General features: G+C 36.6%; 3 protein-coding genes across 8 annotated transcripts; 1 reads left to right on the top strand and 2 right to left on the bottom strand.

The window, feature by feature from the left end:
• Window positions 1–8: 8 nt before the first annotated feature.
• Window positions 9–16590, bottom strand: osbpl1a (oxysterol binding protein-like 1A). Of its 5 annotated transcripts, none has more exons than XM_043222406.1 (29): window positions 16295–16590; window positions 14450–14657; window positions 14279–14364; window positions 14070–14144; window positions 12980–13091; window positions 12821–12906; window positions 12593–12737; window positions 12368–12435; window positions 12207–12251; window positions 12043–12116; window positions 10993–11056; window positions 10805–10906; window positions 10585–10707; window positions 9462–9543; window positions 9274–9380; window positions 8791–8953; window positions 7317–7509; window positions 5997–6072; window positions 5771–5905; window positions 4902–4999; window positions 3831–4013; window positions 3646–3753; window positions 3475–3564; window positions 3268–3394; window positions 3071–3187; window positions 2343–2466; window positions 2167–2257; window positions 1585–1605; window positions 9–974 (listed from the first exon to the last, which is right to left on the bottom strand). In XM_043222406.1, exons 2-29 carry the CDS (start codon window positions 14631–14633, stop codon window positions 872–874), a joined length of 2982 nt encoding a protein of 993 aa, XP_043078341.1. In that variant the 5' UTR covers window positions 14634–14657; window positions 16295–16590; the 3' UTR covers window positions 9–871. The 5 variants fall into 5 exon arrangements, with proteins under 5 accessions (XP_043078341.1, XP_043078343.1, XP_043078340.1 ...); XM_043222408.1 differs by having other exon boundaries at window positions 14450–14575; XM_043222405.1 differs by lacking the exon at window positions 16295–16590 and having other exon boundaries at window positions 14450–15163.
• Window positions 15210–19804, top strand: trmt13 (tRNA methyltransferase 13 homolog). Of its 2 annotated transcripts, none has more exons than XM_043222411.1 (12): window positions 15210–16037; window positions 16842–17039; window positions 17163–17212; window positions 17418–17484; window positions 17585–17644; window positions 17733–17802; window positions 17906–18012; window positions 18103–18270; window positions 18374–18446; window positions 18534–18608; window positions 18683–19084; window positions 19164–19298. In XM_043222411.1, exons 2-12 carry the CDS (start codon window positions 16905–16907, stop codon window positions 19166–19168), a joined length of 1212 nt encoding a protein of 403 aa, XP_043078346.1. In that variant the 5' UTR covers window positions 15210–16037; window positions 16842–16904; the 3' UTR covers window positions 19169–19298. The 2 variants fall into 2 exon arrangements, with proteins under 2 accessions (XP_043078346.1, XP_043078345.1); XM_043222410.1 differs by having other exon boundaries at window positions 15215–16037; window positions 18683–19088; window positions 19164–19804.
• On the bottom strand, window positions 19362–22704 carry lrrc39 (leucine rich repeat containing 39). The gene is made up of 9 exons (XM_043222412.1): window positions 22487–22704; window positions 22145–22314; window positions 21677–21782; window positions 20916–21072; window positions 20697–20833; window positions 20456–20601; window positions 20197–20349; window positions 19823–19965; window positions 19362–19681 (listed from the first exon to the last, which is right to left on the bottom strand). Exons 2-9 carry the CDS (start codon window positions 22270–22272, stop codon window positions 19611–19613), a joined length of 1041 nt encoding a protein of 346 aa, XP_043078347.1. The 5' UTR covers window positions 22273–22314; window positions 22487–22704; the 3' UTR covers window positions 19362–19610.
• Between the last annotated feature and the right edge of the window lie 1475 nt (window positions 22705–24179).

Here is a 24179-nt window from a genome sequence, read left to right as displayed (position 1 = left end):
GTCATACACCTCTTTTAGGTTTTTATTTCTTTAGATGTGATCTAAATACAACCTTTAATGCCTTTTATGTGCCTTTTTCTGATCATCTGTAGGCATTTTGTTGGATAAATCTAGAAAATATACACACAAAAACATACAACACACAAAATAAACTGATACAGGAGTTAAAAGTAGACCGCTTCGTGTTCCTGACCAGCTATATACTTTAAAATAGATTAATAATTAACTCGTGATAAATACATAATTAAATTAGGATTGTTATATTGTAACATAACAAAAGACGTTAGTCAATATATTAGTGATACCAGAGGTGTCTCCAAAAAAACCCAAAAACATCACAACAGAAAGAGCAGCAGAAATAGAGACACTGTCCTAATACTGTATTGCATGTGGGGGGAAATATGAATTCTGAATTTTTAAAAAGCGTAACAATTATTTTCACAACCAGTTGTTTTATACCACATTCCACACTCAACACAAAGGGAAGGTTTTAAGAAATACCTAGTTTGTTTTTTTGCCAATGAACAGAAAACTAAACGGACTCGGGCTTGAGCCTTGGGGGACACCCAAAAATCTCCCGCTGCTAACAAAATCTTTTTCGTAAGACTAAAACAGGACCATTATTGCTATTACAGTACACCTATATAACTGATGAAACCCAACTTGTCACAATCGGTCGTTATTAAAACCCTTGATCGTTGCATATGCATTTAAACCTCGTCAAACTAAATTTAAAAGGAGTTTAAAATAAAGTTTCTCTTAAAAACAGTATATTATTTATAATATTTGAAATGTTCACCTGGCCAGCCAGCCCAGGGTTTCATCATTTTTGTCTTGACTATACAATTTATTGATGCAGGTTTCCTGCAGGTCAGTAGATGTCCGGTACTTGGGAATAATCTCTGTCCCAGTAGATGTTGGAGAACAGCCAGTCCTGAGAGCCATTGTGTGGATTTGGACCTTGGTGAAACCACCTTTTTCAGTCAACGACAACAACAAAAGGAACGGTTCAGTTCGGCAAGCGCGTAAAACATTGATTATAACGTGAGCGTTCTAGTTTTGTCACCGAGTTGCTTGGGGTCAGTCAAACATGCGTAAAAAATGTACCGTTGACCCCCATTAGAATAATCTTATTCTTTGTTGAATAGATTCGGTGGAGCATTTGGCTGTAACGCTTAAACCAGGTGTAAAGTTTCACCCTGCTCTCACAGCAGAAGGCCAGAGAGCTCCGTTTACATCGTCTTATATCACATTAAAAATAGATTGTCTAAGGAGACATAAAAAAACCCCCATTGCTTTAGTGAGAAGTTCCATTTGCATACGATAAAAAGACTATAAATACGGCATACTGTATTTATACATTTAGTGTAATACTGAACGTTCTCTAGATGTCCCTAAATAATATTTAAAAGCTCATAATGGTGACACAAAACAATTGTTTTACTATCGTTACGTGACCACTGCCACAAACAAACCCTCTAGTGCTATAATTATTGACCGTGGATAGATCCCAGTCGCTCAAGGCTATTTAATTACAGAAAAAAGTTGAATGCAATAGACAGAGCAAAAAAGCAAGCATCAAACCTTGGGCCTGAGACGACGTTTCTGCTCACCGCAGTAAAGTCACAGGACAGATGATGATGCCAGAAGAAATGAAGGGGAAAATTAGGTTAAATGCACAGGACAGTGCCCACTGAACCAGGACTAAGAGCGCTGTTAAACATCAGTGAGTTACTTGAGTAGAGACCGATCAGCTATGTATGACAATGGTCTAATAAATTAAATGAACATATTTAGTAAACGTAATAGAATTTGTTAGACAGTTAAAAAAAAAAAAAAAAAAACTTGTTACTTGCACATTTTAGTTACTACAGTTATTTTTTACTGGTATTTTCCAATGCGTTCAGAAAAAATTAAAAAAGTGAAATCTAAACATTTTTGAAAATTTTTGCTTATTACAAATTAAGTACGACCTCGTCTGCGTTTTTACACTGCCGTCGCGAAAAAACTTGAATCGGGTTCGATTTTCTACGTTTGTGCAACTGTAGCATGTGTTCGACAGGAAAGGATGACGAATACGTAAAAATGGAAAAAAACGCAAAAAGTAACTAGTAACATTTTGAATAAGCAAAACGCGAAATGTGAAAATACAAAAAGTTTCCGCACCTTGTCTTCCACTCGTCATCCGACTTGGAGCGGTTCTTACGCGCCGCCCTCTGTTTCTCCTCCAATCTCTTCTTCTCCTCGCTGGCCAGGTCTAAGGTGTTCAAAAACAGAACTCATTCAACCATTGAATATTTAAAAGTAGCTCATTAGGGTTGAGTGCTAAGGATATAAAGTACCGATGTCTCCGTTCTCCATGGCTCGTATGTCCGGTCTCAGTCTGCTGTCCGTCTTTGGGATGACCGCTTCGATCTCTTTGTCCAGCTCGTTGAGCTGCATTGCGAATGTAGTGAAGCTGTACATCTTTTTAACATGAGAATACAACCGAAATACAGAAAATGAGAACATTTAAAGGACGCTCAAATCGACTGCATTTGCGGCGTATTTTGATTATTACAGAAATGATTTCCACTTGTCCCTTGTTTTCTTAAAAAATAAAAAAGGTGGATGGTCACGCGCTTATAACAAGCAAGGTTTTCCAGCATAAAATTTTATATAAATTAACTGTATTTTTTGTTTAAAAACACGTATTACATTAAAATCATTCAAAATAAATTTCCAGTAATTATTCTGCATTATTTGAGCTGTAAAGCGGTCATTTTAGGGTCGCGACATTGTCACGGTGAAGTGTAAAATGAACTATAATTCTACACAGAAAAGCATTTTTTTTAAATTCTGTAAACACATACTTCTCAAATATTTTGGCTACACTACTGAAATAGTGATTTAACTTAAATTAAATATGTCTATATACACAAAAATAGTGCACGTTTTAGTTCAAAATCACGTAAATGCTTAAACCGTTTACATCTTGGTGCTAAAAAACCTGATTGTTTTAATGCGCAGTTCACCATAACCCAGATTTTTCCGGGACAAGGTTTCCCAGAGCTTATATTCTGGAACAGACCTGGGCAGAGTTGACTGGCCTAGGTGCTATTCTCCAGAGCAGCTGACTTCCTGGGATCACCTCCAGTGAATCTCCACCCGGCTGAGGCGTTTCCTCCGAGTCTGACGTCTGAGATGACTAAGAAACACCGAGCAAGCAGTTAGCAACCGTACACTTTAAATCGGCCCTAACCGTTATATAACGTTGCACAAAAACACCTGTTTACTGCTTTTCTTGTCTTCTGACGCTTTCTTATCGTTCTTCTTGTGAGTTTCAAATGCAGCCGGGTCGACTATGTACATGCACTCCGTCCATTTCCCGTAAAGGTTGCACACTTTCTTTTTGCTTCATGGAACACACAAATAACCGCTGTCAGATCTAAATGTAGCGATGGGGGTGAACGTTTTAACGCTCGAACAACTGACCTCTTGTCCAGGATGTAGCCCTCAACCTTATGTAACTCTTTACCGAAAAGGCCGCACGGTTTGAAACTCAGGCAGCACTTTTCACCGGTCCTGCGGGCAAATATCAAGTCTGCATCAGCAAAGCAAGCGAAGTTGAACCAGAACCAGTGCGTTTCGGAGTCTCGTTGATACCTGTGATTGATGACCTCCACGTTGCCGTACTGTTCGATCCACAGCTGTCCCACGATGATGTTGTGCACACAACACGTGGGGTTCATCCACGTGTAGGCCTCGTTATGCCTACAGGGAGTTTATTATTCGACAGCGCGTCTTTACAGTATTAGGAAAGCACCATCACAGAGAGAGCAGACGCTTACTTGGGGAGCTCTAGAGTGATGATGCCCTTAGGTTCGGCCTCCACGCTTTTGCCCCAGAACTTCAGTTTGGGGTAGATGGAGCCGTGAAACACGAAGTCCTTCTGCAAACCCTCCGCGTGAAAAGCGCTGATGGGAGGATGGTGGCTCACTTGTTCTGAAATCAGCCGGAAACCGAGATCGTCCCTGAAAAGTTGAGAAAAAAAAAAAAAAAAAAACAGTTCATTGACTGAAAAAAATCACTCTGCAATGCTAAATGCTAACAAAATAACAGCAAAAAGAAAATAAATGTATATTTGCTAAAAAAAAAAAAAAAAAAAAAAAAAAAAAAGATTCACGGTTGAATTGCTAATATTAACCCTCGTCTGGTGCTGTTTGAACAAAAAAAAATAATAATAATTTTCAAAAATGACTGCATTGGAAATAAATGGGATGCGAATGTTATTTAGTGGAAGAGTTTGATCCTATTAAAAGTTTATTTTTTTGAGATATTGGCCTCAAATTTGAATCACAACTTGTTACATACTTTTTTCTTTTTTTTTTCTTTCACAACCATAGTCTGTGCTTCAAAAGCATTCAGGATTCCTGAAAGTTTAAGTTGGAAATTAAATTTTCAGGTATAGCCTAAGCTCAAAAAGTGGCAACAGGTAAATAGACCATAATCCATAAATATAATTTTTGCACCATAAAATTAATTAAATACATTAATCTTACTTGGAAAAAAAAATTTAAACAAAAAATACTTTTTGGCTGCCACGAGAGCAGCACCAGAGGGTTAAATATACTGTATATTAGCAAAATTCTGAAAGCAAAAGAGGGCCGCTGTCAAAAGTGTAGCGCTGTATGAAGCACAGCTCACACAAAAGTCATTTTCAAACCAAACATTTGTTGCTCAACGTCCAATTTACATTCGACGAAATCTACGTAGGGAAATCTTTTGTCCCTTACGAAACAAAACAAACAAAATAATAATAATTGCAATCGGCTGAATTACTGAATTAAACAATAAACCGCACATTTAAGCTAATGTCAATACTAAAATATTAGCACTGAGTTATGGTTGGACTCTCTCACCTGACTAACTCATAGGTTTCTCCTAGCAGGGGGTTGAAGGGTTTACCCGTCCTTTCCCACTGAGACGCCACGGCTGATACGGCAAACGCGGCCACACACTGGATGGGAAACACATGCTTTGTTTACTTTGTTTCCAGACGGCTACTAGAAGAAATCTGATAAGACTTTGAAATCCTCTGTTTAGAATGCATTAAGCAGCCTAATGAAAAGTTTATAAAATTGGAAACTGCGGGAAACGGACATTATAGTTATGTATAACTACAATAAGTAATCATTATTGCTCAGCATACAGAGTTTTTAAGTCAGTTTTGAGAGAACTGGCAGTATAAAGTATGGTATAAAAAAAATAATAATAATAATGCTGCCAAATCATTAATTGCATCCAAAATAAAAGTTTTTGCTTACATAATATATGCATGCATACTCTACATATTTTATGTGTATATATATATATATATATATATATATATATATATATATATATATATATATATATATACACACACACACACATCCATTTATATTTTTATATTCACATAATTTCTATTATATTTAAATATTTGTAACATTTTCCTTAATTATAAACACGCATGCGTGTATTTATATATACACATATTATGTGAACCAAAACTTATTTTGGATGTGATTAATCACGGCTAATCGTTTGGCAGCGCTAGTTATAAAATAAATTAAATGATGGTGTATAAATGACAAAACTGCCATTTTACAAAATATTTAATAAAAACAATTAAATCAAGTTTACTTTTAACTGGCTACATTGCATGATTAGTTAGGCCTGTAAGGTTTTTGCTGATGGTTTAGATACTTAGGGGTCACGCAAATATTTAAAAATATATATATATTTTTACCTTCATTCTCTCAATAGAGTCGTCTGAAGCATTGGCCTGATGGATGAGGTACGTGTGCTCCATATATTCTGTCAGTCTCTGTAGAAAGCTCAGCGGCTCATTAAAAATGACAGGCATGGTGATCTTAGACAGCTCCTGAAAGAGAGAAGGAATCGGTCAAAATACGGTGCTGAATTAGCTTTTCGCCTGAAAAATACACTTGATCGTACGATAGTAAAAAGCTCACCATCCCAATGCACTTCCTCAGTATGCTCCAGATGCTGAAGTCATTTCTGGAGAACATGGGAGCTGGTAAACTAGTCCTGTGGAATAATTAAAAGTAAGTGAGTTGTGCCTCGTCAGCTCCTGAAAAAAATGTCTGTTTACATTAAGAGAGAGAGAGAAAAAAAAAAAAAAGGGTAGCTAGTTGTTTCCATGGAAACCGTTTCTCCTGTTGTCATGCAGACAGAGCACGTCTAGACTGGTGTTATCAGTCAGGTAACGGAAGCTTTATATCTTATTCAACAAAGTGTGCCGATCAGTTTCAAAGTGCTCAAGATACACAGAAACCTGCTCTTTTTATACCGTACCTGCTGAATGTAAACATACTAACTCCTTTTGTGCATTAATATACAAACAGTACGTATGTACTTATGTACGCATGTATTTATGTATATTATATATATATATATATATATATATATATATATATATATATATATATATATATATATATATATATATATATATATATATATACACACACACACATACACACAATTATTATTTCTTTAATAACATTTTATGCATTATGTAGATAGAATAAAATATATGACAATTAACCAAGACAACAATTATCAGAGAGCACGTGAATCTGTTGAAAAATTATTGAAAGGTTAACTAACTTTGCATGACTAAGGATGCTTTTATTTACATAATTTAGGTGTAAATTTAGGAGTCTGACTTACAAAAAGTTTGCAAATCCTTGCACCACGGGAAACAAATAGGGAGAATCAATAAATTATGAATAATTTACTGTCGATGTGTAAATAATTTCTAACTTTGTGATCCATACAATTACTGCACTTTGATTATGAAAAAACCCCACATATATATAAAAATGATCATTTGAACATTGACTTGCATTTCCTAAATGCAATATTGTAAAATACTGTTATCCAGTATATAACTAACTCTTGGTCAACGGGCCATCAATCAACAGGCTGAGCCTTAAAAGTTCAAATTACGGCGTTAAACTCGGCTGCCTCATCAATCTTTTACCGTTTCATTATGAGCGCCTCTTCTGGCCTCGGCTCGCTAAATTATTTACCACAAGGAACGAACCAAAACAAAACACGGAGAAGTTGCGTCTAAGAAATGAGGCGAATAAAGCGACGGCTAAAAAAAACAACGTCACGTTCATAAACTCGTTCGTTTGTGCACGGTTGTCTTTATTTGAAGCGCTTTGGGAATTTCCAGCTACTTTTAACGATCGAGTTTTAAAACCGCGTATCGTTACACAAATACGTGGCGCAAAAATAGCAGTTTGTAGTTTAGGTTTGCCCACCTGTGCCTCCTCACTCCGTTCACTCTGGCCACCTCATCGTCGTCCTCTTCCTCTCCACGACGGTCTTCCCGGGACATCCTGCCGCCGAGGTCGCTCGAGATGCTGCAGTAGAGCTCGGACTTGAGGTCCTCTCCGTCTTCGTGCGAGTGGCCCGCCGTCTCGGAAGCGCTCAGCGAGGGCTCAGAGTCCGAATCTGCAGGAGAAGAGCGCAAACAGACATGGCTTGGAGGGACAATGAGCGGCCGGCGGCTACGGGCTCTCGCAGGAAACCTGAGCAGGGGATCGGGTGGCGTTTAATGGAACCGCACAGTCGGAAGTGACTGGACACGTCCCTCAGAAAGGTGCTTATGAAGCACATTCAGATGATTCATTTTGAGGTGACCGATGAACTTTACACAGGCGTTTAGTCCTTAAGTACACCGTACATTGTGGATATCACATGGAAAACGATAAAAAATAAATAAATTTTATAGCTGAAAATGCATAAAAGGTGACAGTATTGAGCCTTGGTGCTCGTGTGGGAAACACAGGTTTGAATTTGGTCTACTTCGATCTTTCAGGTCACATTTGCTGTATCTCCTCTTAAAAAGCTTGTCACTATTTTATTTGATAAAATGTACATCTGAAAATGTTACAGAGATTTATTTTGTAATTAAAATGCTACAGGTAAATGAGACATTGATTCATTTGAACTTATATCTAATGTTTAATGATACCCTTTCACTGTATCTACACAAAAAAATTTATTAATTTATTCTGGGGTATGTGTCAATAATAATAATAATAATCACGAATAATTTGTAGAAGATTATGGCTGATGTTAAAATATTGTATAATAATACATGCATCGAGCCATAACAACAACGTGATGTACAGTAAGAAATTTATTTTTGATTTGTGAAAGATTAAATTTTACCACAGCGTTATTAATTTATTTGCTTTTCATTTTATTTTTATAAAAGTGTTAGATGACAGAATATACACTACCATTCAAAAATTTGGGAGTCAGTAATAATATTTTTGTAAGACCTCTCTAAGGCTCACATTTATCTGGTCAAAAATACAGTAAAATCAGTAATATTGTGAAATATTATTCCATTTTAAAAGAAATGGCACCCGTTTAAATATATTTTAAAATGTAATTTATTTCTGGGAAACCATGCTTAATTTTCAGCATGCATTACTACAGTCTTCAGTGTTACATCAACCTTCAAAAATTATTTTTAAAATGCTGATTTAAAAAACAAAAAAAACAAAAAAAAACTACTGTTGAAAACAGTTTCGCTGCTCAATATTTGTGTAAACATTTTTTCAGGATTGTTTGATAAAGAGAAAGTTAAAATAACAGCATTTAAGATTAGAAATGTCTTTACTCTCATTGTTATCGATTTAATACACCCCTGCCGAATAAAAGCAATAGTGTAGATAAAAAACCGAGCGCAGTGAACGAAGTGTTTGACTCAAGCGTACGAACCGGATAGAGCGTCGTAGAACTCGTCTTCGCTCAGGACGCTGCGGGGCGACGATCCCTTGACCACCGACTGCTCCAGCTCGTGATGTTCAGTGGCCAGCGTCTGCAGAGCCTCTGACAGGATTTTATTCTTCTCTACTTCCTGTTCCAGTTTCAAACTGCGTGCCTGAAAAAAAACAGAGACGCACTTTAAAACCCTCTACACGAAGACATTTTTAATACTTTCCATGTGTTTGTGCTCTTTAACTACGATTCTGTTGGGTTTTTAAGTTTTTAGCCTCTTTTATTGACAAATATAGAAAACGGGAACATGAAATTGTCAGGAGTGATCATTTTGCAGCCAAATTCGAACCTTGATAGTCAAAGTCAGCACAGAGGCTAAAAAAATAGCATTAACCGCCGTGCCATGGCTCAGTTTTTAGCAGGCGCTTATAATATTCTCTTCAAGTAGCTTCATAGCCACGGATGCGTGCACTGGATACATACTCCTTCCTGTTTGTAAAAAAGCCCCAGACACTGGTGCAGTGAGGAGCAGGTTTCGCTGGAGGCTTCGCAGACCTCCTTCAGCTTCTGAACTACGGCTGCGGGGAATCCTGCGAGAATATAAACATGCACCGAAGCTGAGCAGAGCTGCGTTCGTGGTTTCGGCCAATCGGGTGATTTCGGTTTCTTACGTTCGGCCAGGCCATCTTCTTTGACCACGGACAGGAGGGCCAGCATCTCGGTCTCCAGTCTCTGATGGCACGCCTCGGCCCGCTGCCAGACGAAAGAGGAACGAGAAAACGCAATAAAAAAGGATGTTGTGGAAGAGAAAGGCTAAGACTGCGAGAAAGGGTCAGTGCTAGTCAACTTTACCACTTCTTGTGGTTAGAGCGAAAAGGGAAGTCAGCACTCATTTTCTTTTGAACTGCAGAAATATATGCAAGTGTGAGATGTAGCACAGTCTATTTACAGTTCATTTTTATAGTGCATTAAAAGTAACATTAATTTGTCCTTAAATAAAGTAAATAATGAAAACTTTACATTCAATTTTTAGTTAATTCCTGTTATTCACGAAGATTAATTACAAGTGCATCTAAAAAGTGTTTACATAATATATATGTGTTTGTTATGTATGTACATATATACATATATATATATATATATATATATATATATATATATATATATATATATATATATATATATATATATATATATATATATATATACACACACACAAACACATACATATACACACATATATATACACACACACACACACATATATATATATATATATAGATAGATAAGATATATGTATAGATATATACACACATCCAGTATATATTTTGAAAATGTACGTTTTTCCATGGATATATTCATATTGATATAAATGTTATTTTTCAGTAAATGCATACATGCAAATATAGATGTATTTTCTTTTCCAAACATTGCAATAAAATGTAATTCTCAAATGTGTATGTAGAGAATTACGCCATTAATTTCTCCAAATAATATTAATATTATATTATATTATTTATGGTACAAAACATTTATGTATGCATTTTATCAAACTCTATTTGTTTATCTTAAATATTATTTTATAAATGACATTAAAGTATTTTTACTTTTATTTTTACTAATTTTTTTTTTTTTAATACTCCATCTTTGTGATTGCTTTTGTACATAATACAACCTTGTGTATTATTTTGTCACAAAATTGTCAGCTACACAAGGAAGAGAAGCTGGTCATGTGCATTTTATCAGATGACGTGACAGTCATCAACAAATCAAGATGCAGATATGATTTCTCACCTGAAGTGAGTCAGAAAGCTCATGTACAGACACACCGTTGTCTTCCTCTTCCTCGCTGTCCGGGTCTTGTGAGCAGTAATGAGTGCTGAACGCTGAATGTTCCTCTATGGCCTCCAGCCACCTCTGAAAAACAACACACACACACACACACACACACTCACACCAAAGGACGTAACACACTCCGGTCTGCTCTACACGACAGAGCTGAAAGGAATCTCACTTTTCTGGTGGCTTCAGGGTCGTTCTTCTGTGACACTTTGAAATGGTGGACGCTGTCGTCAAAGCACTTGATCGTGAAATAGCTGCTATCTTTCTCTTTAACCTGACAGTCGGAAAGAAAGCAGTTCGGGAAATCCTGTCGACGATGCCGCAAAACGTGAACCAGCATCTCATTCGAATGAATCTCACCATGCAGTGTGCTTGTGTTAGCGGTTTGCAACCTTGTCGGTGTGTGTTTGATTCTGCATCTGACCTTGACGAGTAAAAAAAAAAAAAAAAAAAAAAAAAACAGTGAAAAGTTACTTAAAAGAGTCGCTAATTTCGCTAATTGTGTTGTTGATATATTATTAAATATTATGGAGTTACACTACAATATAAAAATACTTTTCAAATATTTATTTTTTCTAATTTTGCAAAATAAATAATTTATTTTTTATTTCAGGCATTTTACTGTAATTATATTTTATATATTGAAAGGGAGTTAAAAAGAATGAAATAATCACAATAAAAAACTAGCTTCCAAAGAAAAAATTTGTTACATTTTATGACCTTAATGAGTTGGGTGGAACACTACAATAAAAAGTTTTAATTTGGGAAAAAAAAGAGAAAGTTTTAGCTAGTTATCTTCTATAACTGTTATTACGTCATGACCTTGATGATTGAAAAATGATGAAACTTTTCACATATTTATTTCTTTGAAGGTTTACTCTTTAATTTCATACATTTTACTGTAATTATATTTTATTATACATCATGACACTAATATTACAATAAAAATAGTTCTCAAAGAAAAGTATTTTTACTAATATTACATTTTATTATTATTTCATATTACGACCTTAATAGGTTAATATAAGTATGGAACACAATAAATATTATGATTTTAAAAAAATTATTTCTAGAAATACTACAACGTAAGACTTTATTTTCAGAAATCTTGCTGTCATGTTCATATATTAAGATTGAAAAAAAGTGATGAAAATGAATGGAAATGATTAAATGTGACAAAAATTTGTTTCGTTTTCCACAACTATTTTCATTACATTTACAGAATTAATTTCTTCACACATGAAACCTCACGATTAAAATTGAGGTTATAAAATATTTATTTTTTGTACACTGATCTGAATTTCATTTGCTCTTTCATTTCAGCAATTTTCCCATCACTAAATTCTGTTTCATATTATACTTTTATTTGAATCAGAGCATCACATTTTTGTAACGGAGGCAGATACTCACTGTTTAGGGTACCATGACAAGACCCCGTCCTGAAGCACTACCCAGTAGGAGCGCCAGCCGAAAAACCTTGAAGTCTGCGACAAAAACAAATAAGAAAACTGAAATACAGAAGAAAAAAAAGCACTCGTTTCTTTTCAAAACATACAGATTTTGATAAAACATACCTTCCAAAGAGGCCCCTCGAACATTTTAACATGTCGAGTCATACCCTACAGAAGTTCACAAAAAAAGTAAATAGCGTAAAAGGAGTGATACGGTGACGAATAAGGCGTTTCTGAAACACAAAAACATGCGATTTCAGAAAAGTCCAGATAAACAAACCTACTTTCATAACATTTCCAGTAATGATCTGCTTCATTTCTGCATCGTTAGCCAAATCGAAAACAGTCTGATCTGAAAACAAATGGAAAAAAATGCAGTCATTTAAGTCATTTAAAAAATAATAATAATAATAAAAATAATGTGTTATGTGTTGTACAGCAAATACTGACCTGCCGAAAAATGCAACAGTGTTGAATGCATAAATAAATAAAATAAAAAGACTCATTACCGATTTTGTTCTTGATGTTGGGGTTGGCCTTGTGCTGCAGGAGTTTGACGGCGCACTGTTTCTGGCCTCTGTAAGCGGCGCAATGCAGCGGGGTGTTTCCCAACAAGTCTGTGCAATTAATGTTCGGGGGTTTCTTCATGTTTAGCTACACGAGGAACAAGGTCAGACATGGCGCTTTCAGAAACGGAGCAGAACAACAAGGCTCCTCAAAGCAGGCATCGAGGTTACCAGTCTGGTGAGGGTAGATACGGCTCCTTCCCGCGCCGCCTCCAGCAGCTGCTCCTCCAGCTTCCTCTCTTCGGTCCTCTCGGCAGCTAGAGCACACAGATCGAACGGTAACCATTTGGTACGCATTCGGCAGATTTTACGCACTTTCAACACGCTTACCCTCCAACATGCTTTTAATCTCAGCGCTCTGGGTAATGTCTTTAGGTATCTGGGCCATCCCGTTGATGACAGAAGCGCAAGCGTCGTGCTGAAGGAGCAACATTACAACCTCCTAAACAGCAAAATCAGCATTCGGCATTCAGTTAGTGTTTAGAGGCCAACCAGTGTTCAGCATGCAGGCCAGTAACTAGGTTTGTGAAAAATGATGCTGTACATATTAATATGGCTCCACTGTATTACTCTTATGTTAGTGATCGCCTGAAACAAACTGAAAGCCAATGTGCAAAACTGATTTTTAATACAATAATAATGACCATTAGACTACACCAAAGAAAACATTTTGTTATTTATAATAAAAATAATAATAATAATAATAATAATAATAATACAGAATATTCAAATAGTGTGATTAAAGTGTTTTATATATATAAAATTGTAAAATCAAATAATTTCATTAAAATGTACAAAAATAAATATACAAACACAATATATATATTTATCAATATATATTTATCTATATATATATAATTTTACCAATTTTTTTTTTTTTTTTTTTTTTTTTCCTTCAAATTTTACATTGTTAAAACAATTTTTTGGATAATACATTATGTTGTTGTTATTATATATTGTTAAAATGCTTTAAATGCATTATTAATGTGATTAAATTAAAAACTTAATTGAAATAATACACATTTAATATACTCAATGTATTGTGTATTCACTTGAAATTAAAATTATTTTAATTATTAAATCATAACATACATTATGAATTAACATTTTCATAATGTCATAAAATATTATTAATAGTGTTTGTAAAGAATGAAAAGTAAAATTCATAATTTCTAATTACTAAAAATGATTTACTTAACAATACTTATTACCGTTACACAACGTCACAATGTTTCGTCATCTCAAAGCTTACATATTTTAAAATGTTCATATTCATTATTATTTTAGGGCTTTCCAATAGGGCTGCTACAAATGTTTTTTTTTGTTTTTTTAAATTATGTACTAGTAAATCCAATATTTAAATACAAAATTAAGTCAAACTGATTATCACTAGGTCTCCATGAACATTTGCGATACACACTTTTCTCCCGGTGAATGCTGCTTTATGTAGAGGCGTATCTCCGACATTATTTGGCAAACTGGCGTCCGCTCCAGCCTGTAAGATACACAGATGAGCTAAAAATAAACATTAATATACCGAGCACAAGTTCTACTCAGAAACACACCAATGCACATACATACATATACACATATATATATATATATAAAAAGCGCTGAGACGGTCGATACCTTCAGCAAGGCCTCAACTACATCCTTATGTCCGAAGTAGCAGGCCAGATGAAGAGGAGTCCATCCATGATTGGATTTGCTCTTGCCTGAAACAATGCAACGCTGTGAGAAGTGCTCCAGCACATCTAGAAACATACGAACGCTCGATAGAAACCTAATGACGCGGTCTACCCTTGCAGTTGATGTCAAGTTTGGCCTCCTCCTTTATTTTGGACATCAGAAGCTTCTGGATCCCCGCTAGGTTCCCGTTCCTGGCGTCCCTGAGGAACTGCTCCTCCGGATCCAGCTCCTCCATGACTTCAGCCACGTAATAAAAACACAGCGAGCGCAGTGCATTAAATCTTCCGGGAAACATATGAAGGCGAATTCTCTGAAAAACCTGGCATGTGATTTCCTTGTTTAGACCGGAGGAAAACTACGAGCGCCGCATGACTGCGATACGCATTCGTATTCATTTAAAAGACGTGAACAGAGCAGAAAACGCCCTTATAATAAAGTGAAATCTTGTGAAAAAGAAAATCTGACCATACAATTAAATCCCACAAGGTCGTATTCGATACGTTATCAACATGATCAAAACCACATGCCTCCTGCCATGAACGTCAGTTTTCAAAAAAATTCTTCGGCTCATTAAATTTGTCTTTTTGCTGCGGGATCTTTTCTGAAATCTAATAGAAACTTAATATGCTGTTATCAATAATTCAAGACTCGCGCATACGTAATATTTTAGAAATATCGTGCATTGCATTGAATCGTTTCCCCCCTCACAATAAACCTTAAATTATCAATATACAGTACTAATATTTATTTGTTTTAGTGCTGTATTAGTTTGATTAATCGCATGCAAAATAAGTTTTTGTTTATTATATTTAGAAACACACATATATATTCAAGAAAGATATACTACTATTTTATATATATATATATATATATATATATATATATATAAAAATAATATAGTTTCAAAATATATTTATATACACACAGCACACATTATTTAAATAAAAACTTTTATTTTGCATGCTGTCATAAAGATTGATTCATTGGTAACATTTTGTCATTTAAAGCTAACTTAATGTTCTTCCTCTGAGTTTAGGCTTTTTTTTTGTCTCCAGTATGAGCTCCACATCTTCACACGATACGAGCAATAAAAGCCTATGAAAGATGCTCAACGATAAACAAAAAAACAAACAAACAAACACTGACTATCAATTTTAACAGGCCAGGCTTCACAGGGTTAATACGTCGGCCTCTGAAGCAACAAAGCAGGAAAAAAAAGTCTTGGTATGCAGATTAACATCGTCCCTTTTAACGCAATAACCGTTTGGTGAACCATAAAGCTTTCTTTGTGCTGAATGTAGGTCAGTACGCTAAGAGAAACGTGTAATATATACGTTTAAGAGACAAAACACAGCTGAACGGAATAAAATAAAAAGGTTAAATATTAAACCGCGTGCGTTAAATCCCAGAAGCTGAGGTAACCGTCGTTTATTGCCTGGCAAGAACTAGGTTATGAAAGCTTTAGTTTGCCGATAACGGCTGTCGAAGCTCGAGGGAGTTTATCGAGATTAACTCGTACGGCGAACAACCCGTCACGTGACTTTCTGGACCTCTTAACACTTGATGTACAAACTTGCCTGATCAAAACATCACTCGATCAACCGGTCTTCATCTGTTATCAAAGACAGTTTCACTGACTATTCACTGAATCCTTCGGTTATTAGACCTTCACCAGGATGTGGGTTTATCACTTAATTAGGTGAGATGTGTTCATGTGTTCAAAAGCAAACCAGTAGTATTACTATTTAAAAAAAAATTAAATAAAAAAAAATTATATATATTTATTTATTTTTTTAAATAGTAATACTACTGGTATTATAATATATATATATATATATATATATATATATATATATATATATATATATATATATATATATATAAACATGTTAAACGTACATTAACTACAATGGAAATATATTTGCATACGTTAGAAGAAATATAAAGAAGACTTGCCTGTTTTTAAAAGTTAAAGGATGACTCGAGGATCGAGACACACTACCATCCTTGACCCAGAGTCACTCCGCAATAAAAACATAAATGCGTTCATTAAAAAAAAAAGAAAAGAAAAAAGATTGTGCTTTATCATATTTTTGACAGAGCATGTGACGCGCTCTTCCTGCTTGTGAAACTCACACATGTGAGTCTTAGCGAAGAGAGCAAAGTTCTCCGCTGGCATCCCCGGCGAACATCTTACGCTTCGTTGTGCAACTCCGCGCAGTCTGCGCGCGTGCCGCCGCTCGCGAGGTCAGCCCAAACACGAACGAGCGTCATGCGGCAATATACAAAATAAACAGCTGACTGACATCGCGCGCGGTGACGATGCACTTCCGCTTTCGATGACAGCCAGCTCCCGCGATAAAAGCGAACTTCTTCGACTACTGCTGCTGCTAATAATGATAAGGATAATTATAATGATAAGAATGATAAGAATCTAACGAGTATACGGGCAAACACGCAGATACAAAAATGTGTATTTATTATTTATTTGGGTTTTTTTCAGCGCTGTTGTTTATAGCTCTTATTTTGAAATGGCTCGCGGAAGTTCGTTGGTCGCGTCATCAGTATGGAGGAGTCTGTGGCGGACGGCGTGTCGGCGCCTTTACCCGGGCGATGTGCTTTTTATGTAGCAAAAAAGAAAAGATACTGCAAGATGCTTGTTGGACGTGGGAAGACCTTATGTGGAGAACACGCAAACGCTGTATGTTGATGAAAATAGGTTATAGTGCTACGCTGTTCCGAATAGATGCTGTTCTACTTACCTTGACTGTCTGTTTATTAAGTAGTTACTTTTTGCTCAAACTTTGATGTCATTTCCATCTAGGGTGAAGAGAGTGAGAAAAAACGAATACCCTGTCCTTTGGACCCGAAACAGTAAAATATTCACTCTTCTAACAAGTTTGAGAAAGTGTTTGTGGCGTTTCAGATTTGTGGATATAGAAATGCTCGAACATTTCTCAATAAATAAATCAATCCCTGGTTGAAAGAGAAATTTTGATTATTCCCAAAACTTATAACCAGTGGAGTTTTGTCCCGTTTCTCTTTTTAATTCATAAATATTCTCTCCTATGTTAAACAGCACTGTATTTGAAGATAATTTGGCTAAACACCTGAAGAAATGTAACTCTAAGGAGAAACCAAAACCTGTATGTATTTATTAATCCACTTACCCATATACTTTTTAAAGCAATGTTTTTCTACATCCGTGTGTGAATGATGCATCTATGTTTAATTTGTTTATATTAGATTTATTATATGAAAGACATCAATGCAGGTTCTGGAAGTGAGGATGAAACCAAAGAGGAGGTGATCATATTGCTTATGAGAGCATGTGTATCATAATTTCATGGTTTTAAAAAATAGATTTGTGCTTAACAATGATGCATCAATGCAGATAACCATCGCTGAACGATCTAAAGAGGAACTGGATGAGCTAATCATCAAACTCAAAACTGCATTGAAAGGTACGCAACTTACGCTTGATATTTATCACATGACTTAAATCGGGTTATATCATCTTTTTGTGTAATGATAAAGGAATTTATACATATTTACCCGTTCCCTCAGGTCTAAATACCAAACTTATTGAAAACTCACTGTCACATTCTGCTCTACACGAGCCTCTAAATGACCCAAAGAATGGAGATTCTGCCTTTAAACACCTCAAGCAACAGGTAAATCACTCCAGAACTGCCAAAGCACAAAAACTGTATAGGTAGTCTTCGTTTATCCTTGTTTTTAAGAAATGTTATGCGGTTTCACAGGCCTCGATTCTTGGAAACATGGAGCTTTTGGAACTGCTCAAACCAAATAGATGCTACATAGAGTTTGGAGCAGGGAAGGGAAAACTGTCCCACTGGATTCACATTGCTCTTAAAGAAGCTGAAAATGTCCATTTTTTACTTGTGGAAAGGTCCAGTACTCGCTTTAAGGTGTGATATCATTCACATGAAGCTATTATTTCCTCACAGGGGGAAAAAAGTTGCTCTTTCTACTGGAAAGTAAGGTTAAATTTCTATTTCATGCCTTCTTAAGGTAGATGGCAAGCACAAAAATGCAGACTCAACTTTTGATAGGCTTCAGGTTGATATTCAGCACCTTGATTTACGTGAGTTGGCTTCGTAAATTAGTCCTAATGGTCATGATCTTAAACTCGATCTTCTCAGAAATAAGATTTCGTCTCTCTACGTTTCAGGGAAGGCCCCTCTTTTGAGAGAAAAAGGACTTCCTGTTATTGGTGTTGGGAAGCACCTGTGTGGTGCAGCAACTGGTAGACAAGATTTCAATATGCACTATTATGGTATCAGTAGCACAAGATTGAGTTTTGTCAACTTGTCTCCACAGATCTAGCCCTTCGTTGTTTATTCGAGCACAACTGCTCCGAGGAAGATGATGAACCTCCAACCAAGCGTGTAAAACTCCATCAGAATGAGGGTGCTTGTGGTGATATTAAGCCTGCTTCCTCAACCAAAGGCCGGGAAACTGGTAAAAAGCTCATAGTGTCAGGACTGGCTATTGCGCTTTGCTGCCACCACCGCTGCGACTGGAGACACTATGTGGGAAAAGAGTTCTTCAGGCAGAAAGGTCTTGGACCGGAAGAGTTTGCTGCCTTTCAGCGCATGTCGAGCTGGGCCACATGTGGGATGAGAAAATTTGCCTCTAAGATAAGAGAAAAACCAAGTGAACTCAAAACGGATGAAGAGGAAGAGCATGAGATGAGCGAAAAAGCTTTACCTGATACCCTCAGTGGGTGAGTTTTTTTTTTTTATGGATAAGCCAATACAAATCTCATTAAAAACCATTATCTCATTTGTTTTTCTTGCAGTTTGATGTCAGTTGAAGATCGGGAACAGATCGGATGGCTTTGTAAACGTCTGATTGACCATGGCAGATTGTATTACCTCCAGAAAAAAGGCTTTGAAACCAGCCTGAAATATTACACAAGCAGAGACGTTTCGTTGGAGAATGTGTTACTAACTGCTGTTCCCGCAGCCAATCAGAATAGAGATGAATCTCAACAGACTTCTTAAAAACAAGCACAGGTGCAGGACACGTATGCTTCATTTTATTTAATCAATGTTTATGGATTTCTTTTTTTTACTTTAGCTTAACCATAAACATTAGTTAGAGCATACTAGAAGCAGCAATTTCAACAAACAGCAAAGGCGACAAGACATTTAAAAGGGCGAGAAGTGCTCTTCGCAGAACTTGGCATGAAGGACCAGAGGATCAAGCCTGAAGACGGACGAGCAGACAGAAGCCAGCATGCAAGTCACATAGATGATGCCGTCTCTGACACGCCATCCAACGTCACATTTAGCACTGACGTAAACGTTTGGGATCCTGCAAGAGACATTTAACACAGAAGCTGGTCATTAAGAGGCCTTTGGGACTTTAATTTCTTGTCTGTTTTATTTATGCACCATTTTATAATAAAGCTCTGCTACCAGGTTTGCACGCAATACATATTGAGTACAGCATAACCTCTTTTCCGGGCCTCTTGGATGTAGAAGTGCATGAAGTCACGACCAAACATCTCCTGGTCGTTCTCTTCTTCATCTACGTCCTCTTTTAAATCAGGAAGAGTCACATCATACGTCAAAGGATTGTCTCGGAAATTCACAAACCTGCAGAATAAGCATTTAATTCATAGTAGCCTAGTTGTAATAATTTGTAAAATGCAGATGTGGACACAAATGCTTCACCGGTGTTTTGCAGCTCAGCCCAAGAAATATTTGCATTCTTATATTTGTGTAAAATAGTTTCTAGGCTTTCCTATAGAATCATTGTTTTGCTTTAAGCTTTCTATTGGTCCTCGATGAAGTTCTACATATTGAACGTAGTACCTTGGTTCTTACCTGAGGTTACTCATGCCCTCCATAAGTGGAGGAATGTCTCGTAGTTTATTTTTGCTCAGAACTAGCGTGTCCAGACTTTGCATGCGACTAATATTGTCTGGCAGGTACTCTAGTTCATTTCTTGGGAGCCACAGGGTGTGAAGTTTCTCCATTCTAGATTGAATTGGGACAAAGTTCACAGGATTTATTACAAAATCTTGGTTCTATTGATAGTACATTGAGGGAAAAAAAAGAAACTGCTTCTAGTTTAGTTTTTTACCTGTGAATATCTTCTGGCAGACTTTCCAACCTGTTGCTGCCCATGTCTAGCCACTCTAGAGAAGGAAGGTTGACCACACAATCTGGAATGGTGGTGAATTGGTTCATAGAGAGGTCCAAGTGATACAGCTTCTTTAGATTGCTAAGCTAAGGAAATTAGATCAAAGCAAGCACAGGTGGTGGGTGTATATACATTTCAAAAACAAAATATGAAGTGTATATTTATAAGTTCAATGTCAAACCTGAGTAGGCAGCTCATCCAGATCTTCGTTCATTGCAAGTTCCAGTTTCTCCAGATTTTCACAACAGCCCAGTTCTTCTGGTACACAACGTACTCTGTTATAGCTCAACAACAGCTCTCGTAACCGAGTTAGTTGGCCTGTTATTTAGAAGAGCGTATCTGAAAATTAATTCAGCTAAAGAAAGTCATTTTCTACAGGTGAAACCTATTTTTTACTGACCAATCTCTTTGGGAATCTCTGTGACTGAATTACGAGACAAGTCCAAGACTATGAGGCTTTCAAAGCTCGAGATGAACCGTGGGATTTTTTGAAGTCCTATTCGGTGTAACTGCCATTCTTGGATCTGTGAGAGTTGGACCAATGCAGGAGGAAGCGTCTACAAACAGTGAAAACCAAATAAATTAACCTAATCGATACAAAAAGGGACACATTCACAACCTAAATTAAACACACCGGAGCCACTTAAGCAAGGTTTTCAAAATAGTCTGGTGAGCAGAAGCTTATGGTTAGAATTGCTTATGCCTTTTAAAGTACCACGAAAGCAATGAGTCATGTGCACGGTACTTTGATGTCTTACACTCATTGGTCTGTACAGCGCTGCTTCAGGTATTTTGAGGTAGGTTGAAGCTAAACTTTGCAGGAATTTCGAAAGCAAGATTGGACACCTTTGTTGGAAGTCCTGCCACAAACAATCCAGTCCTGTTCTTGGAGCGTCAGTGTCCTGCAGAGTTTAGTTTCAACCCTAGTTAAACCCATCTGTAACAACTAGTCAAGGTCTTCAGGAAATAAATTGTCCAGGAGAAGGATTGGACATCAGTGCAGAGTGTATGTCACTTGGGCTCATGTACATTCACTGCCCCTTTACGACAAGACCTGTATTTGCATTATCAAATCATGTACCATCCTCTCAAAATGACAGAATTTCTTCTAATATGAAAGTGGCATCAAATTCACCAAATACAAGTCACAAAATGCTTTACCTTCCACTCCTCTTTTTCAATCCGCAGGATGACGCGTCCTTCCTCCGTCACAACTTTTTCCTTTAGCTTGGCCAAAGTGATACGATCCTCCCAGGCACCTGTCAACCTACACCAAAGATTTGGAGCTATTGAAAACGACAGGATGGACAAAAGCGTAGTCTGTGCAGTGGTTCTCAACTGTTCTAGATTTTACGCTTGACATCAAGTGATGACCCAACGTGGTACCAAACCTGTAAATCACATTTGATGAAATATGGTTTGTGTCTTCTTTTACCTTGCATAATTTAGTCCATGCTATTTTAACTAGCTTCTAACAAGTAACCGATGAACAATAGAGTTTGAGTGGACTGGCTCTCAACTGGTGAAGTATTCCGTCATCCTAACTATTCATGATTTCATGTTAAGTATTTGTCACGACTCACCAGTTGAGAACCATAAAATATTATGCTTCCCACGAGATGGACGTACCTACCCACTGCTTTCCTGTCTCTCTGCTCTCTCTCCTTCTTCAGTTCATCTTTGCTTTTCTTTATCCTGGTTTCCCACAGAGCCTTGATAGAGTTCACTGTCCCACAGTACACCGTGACCCCAGTCATGATGGTACAGAGCTCCAAATATCACCTCACACACACAGTTTGCTAGGGCAGCAGACAAGCGATTTAGCATTTTACGACTGCAAAGCTGTAAATCTTGTTTTGGTTTGGTCTGATTTGATCCGGGTACGTTTGGATTACTATGTACTGTATATCACAAGCAGTTTCAACATGACACTGAAGAGAATGTGAAAGCTTTGAATTAGCTTGTGCTTACCACTCTCATTGGGTCATACCGTCCTTCCAGCATTTGTGCCATGTTTTTACCAAGTTAGCTCCCATTTGATACGTAGATAGTCAATGCTGCACCAATGGTATAATTCCTCTGACAGTTTCATTAAGTGTGACCCGTGCTGAAAGAATAAGTATTATCCGCTCAGTGTTTGTCACAGGTTTCCCCTCTTGAAGCGTAACTCCGGCCAATGTCTATATTTAACCCGAGACAACACTGAATAGTGTGGTCACATGTTAAAGTTGGCACAAGAGCAGCTGTCCACTTTTGCATACTTTACCACCCCAGACACGCATTTAAGAATAGATCGACATAACCTGATTAACAATGACACACAGGACCATTTCAAAACATTGCTGTTAGTTATATGTTCATAAACTCAGGCTGCTGCTTTAATCCAGTAGAACGTTTTTAATGTAATACACTGAATGTTATACACAATTTTCACTCAGAATTTGCCAATAAAGGTGATAATTAGTAACAATGATCCAATGATCTTTATTTAAAACCGTGAAAATATTTTTTGTCATTTAAAATGTTCCCATATGCATAGCTTACTTTACGCTGATCAGTCACGCTACTCTTTATACACGGCGAACAAGATGCAAACGGCAAATAAGGATCTGTTTTTATAGATGTATTCAGTGAATGTGTCTGAAGTGGGACTCCAGATGGCTCTGCTGGAGCACTTCATCGCAGAGTCCTTCAGCTGTCCGATGGCCACATAACAGACCAGCTTATATCGATCGTACAGCAGCTTCTTTACCTCCGTCTTAATGCGCTCAGACAGTTCCTTGGAGATGTCTGAGCACGAGCAGCTGTACTCGACGGCCTCCAGTCTTTCATCAACAATGTGTTTGATTATTTCATGAGCTCGGTCAGTGGAGAAGCGTCTCTCTGGGATGGTCTGGTAGTGAATGAGCTGCTTGTCTCTGTCTGATGGGAACTTTTGGCCTCTTGTTTCCTGCTTAGTTGTCCAGGTTAAGGTGCATCTCTTTGAGATGGGGATCTTTGATGTCCTGTTCCTTCTTTGAGGGCCCTCCTTGGACATGCTTTTGCTTTTCTCTTGGGGTCCCTTCCACTGTTTCTCCTCTTTCTTATGCGAATAGATAATTTAATTTGTTACTGCCATTAAAAAGTCAATATGCAGCATGGTTTTGCTTGCTTGCTTCTCTTTTCCTAATAGTCACCATTCATTTGAACAGGAATACAGTAAAAAGAGTAATATTTTACTGTGAAAAAATTAGTTGAAAAAATTCAAGTTGCTTAATATCTCAAACCTTGATACATTTTTCAGGATTCTTTGAAAAATAGACAGTAGTGCCGTCAAATGATTAAAAGTTAATGGTTACATAATATATGTGTGCTGTTTATAGTTATGTATATAAATACACATGCATGCATATATTAAGTTATGCTTTTATTTTAAATATCATTCTAAGTCAATTATATAAATATATACATGTAAATATTTAAAAAATATTGACTGTGTATTTATACACAATATACGTATTATTTGAAATTGAAATATTGTGTAACACAAATGTAATTTAACTTTTAATGTGTTCTGAATAAAAGTATCTAAAAAAAATAAAAACTTACTAACTTGGGTCAAATAGCTTTTTATTGGTTAATTTGATTTTACTAATAAAAGAGTGGATGAAGTCAGATTTTATTT

The sequence above is a fragment of the Puntigrus tetrazona genome, chromosome 22, assembly GCF_018831695.1.
Source record: "Puntigrus tetrazona isolate hp1 chromosome 22, ASM1883169v1, whole genome shotgun sequence".
Taxonomy (NCBI): domain Eukaryota; kingdom Metazoa; phylum Chordata; class Actinopteri; order Cypriniformes; family Cyprinidae; genus Puntigrus; species Puntigrus tetrazona.
This window is presented reverse-complemented; position numbering and strand designations above follow the sequence as displayed.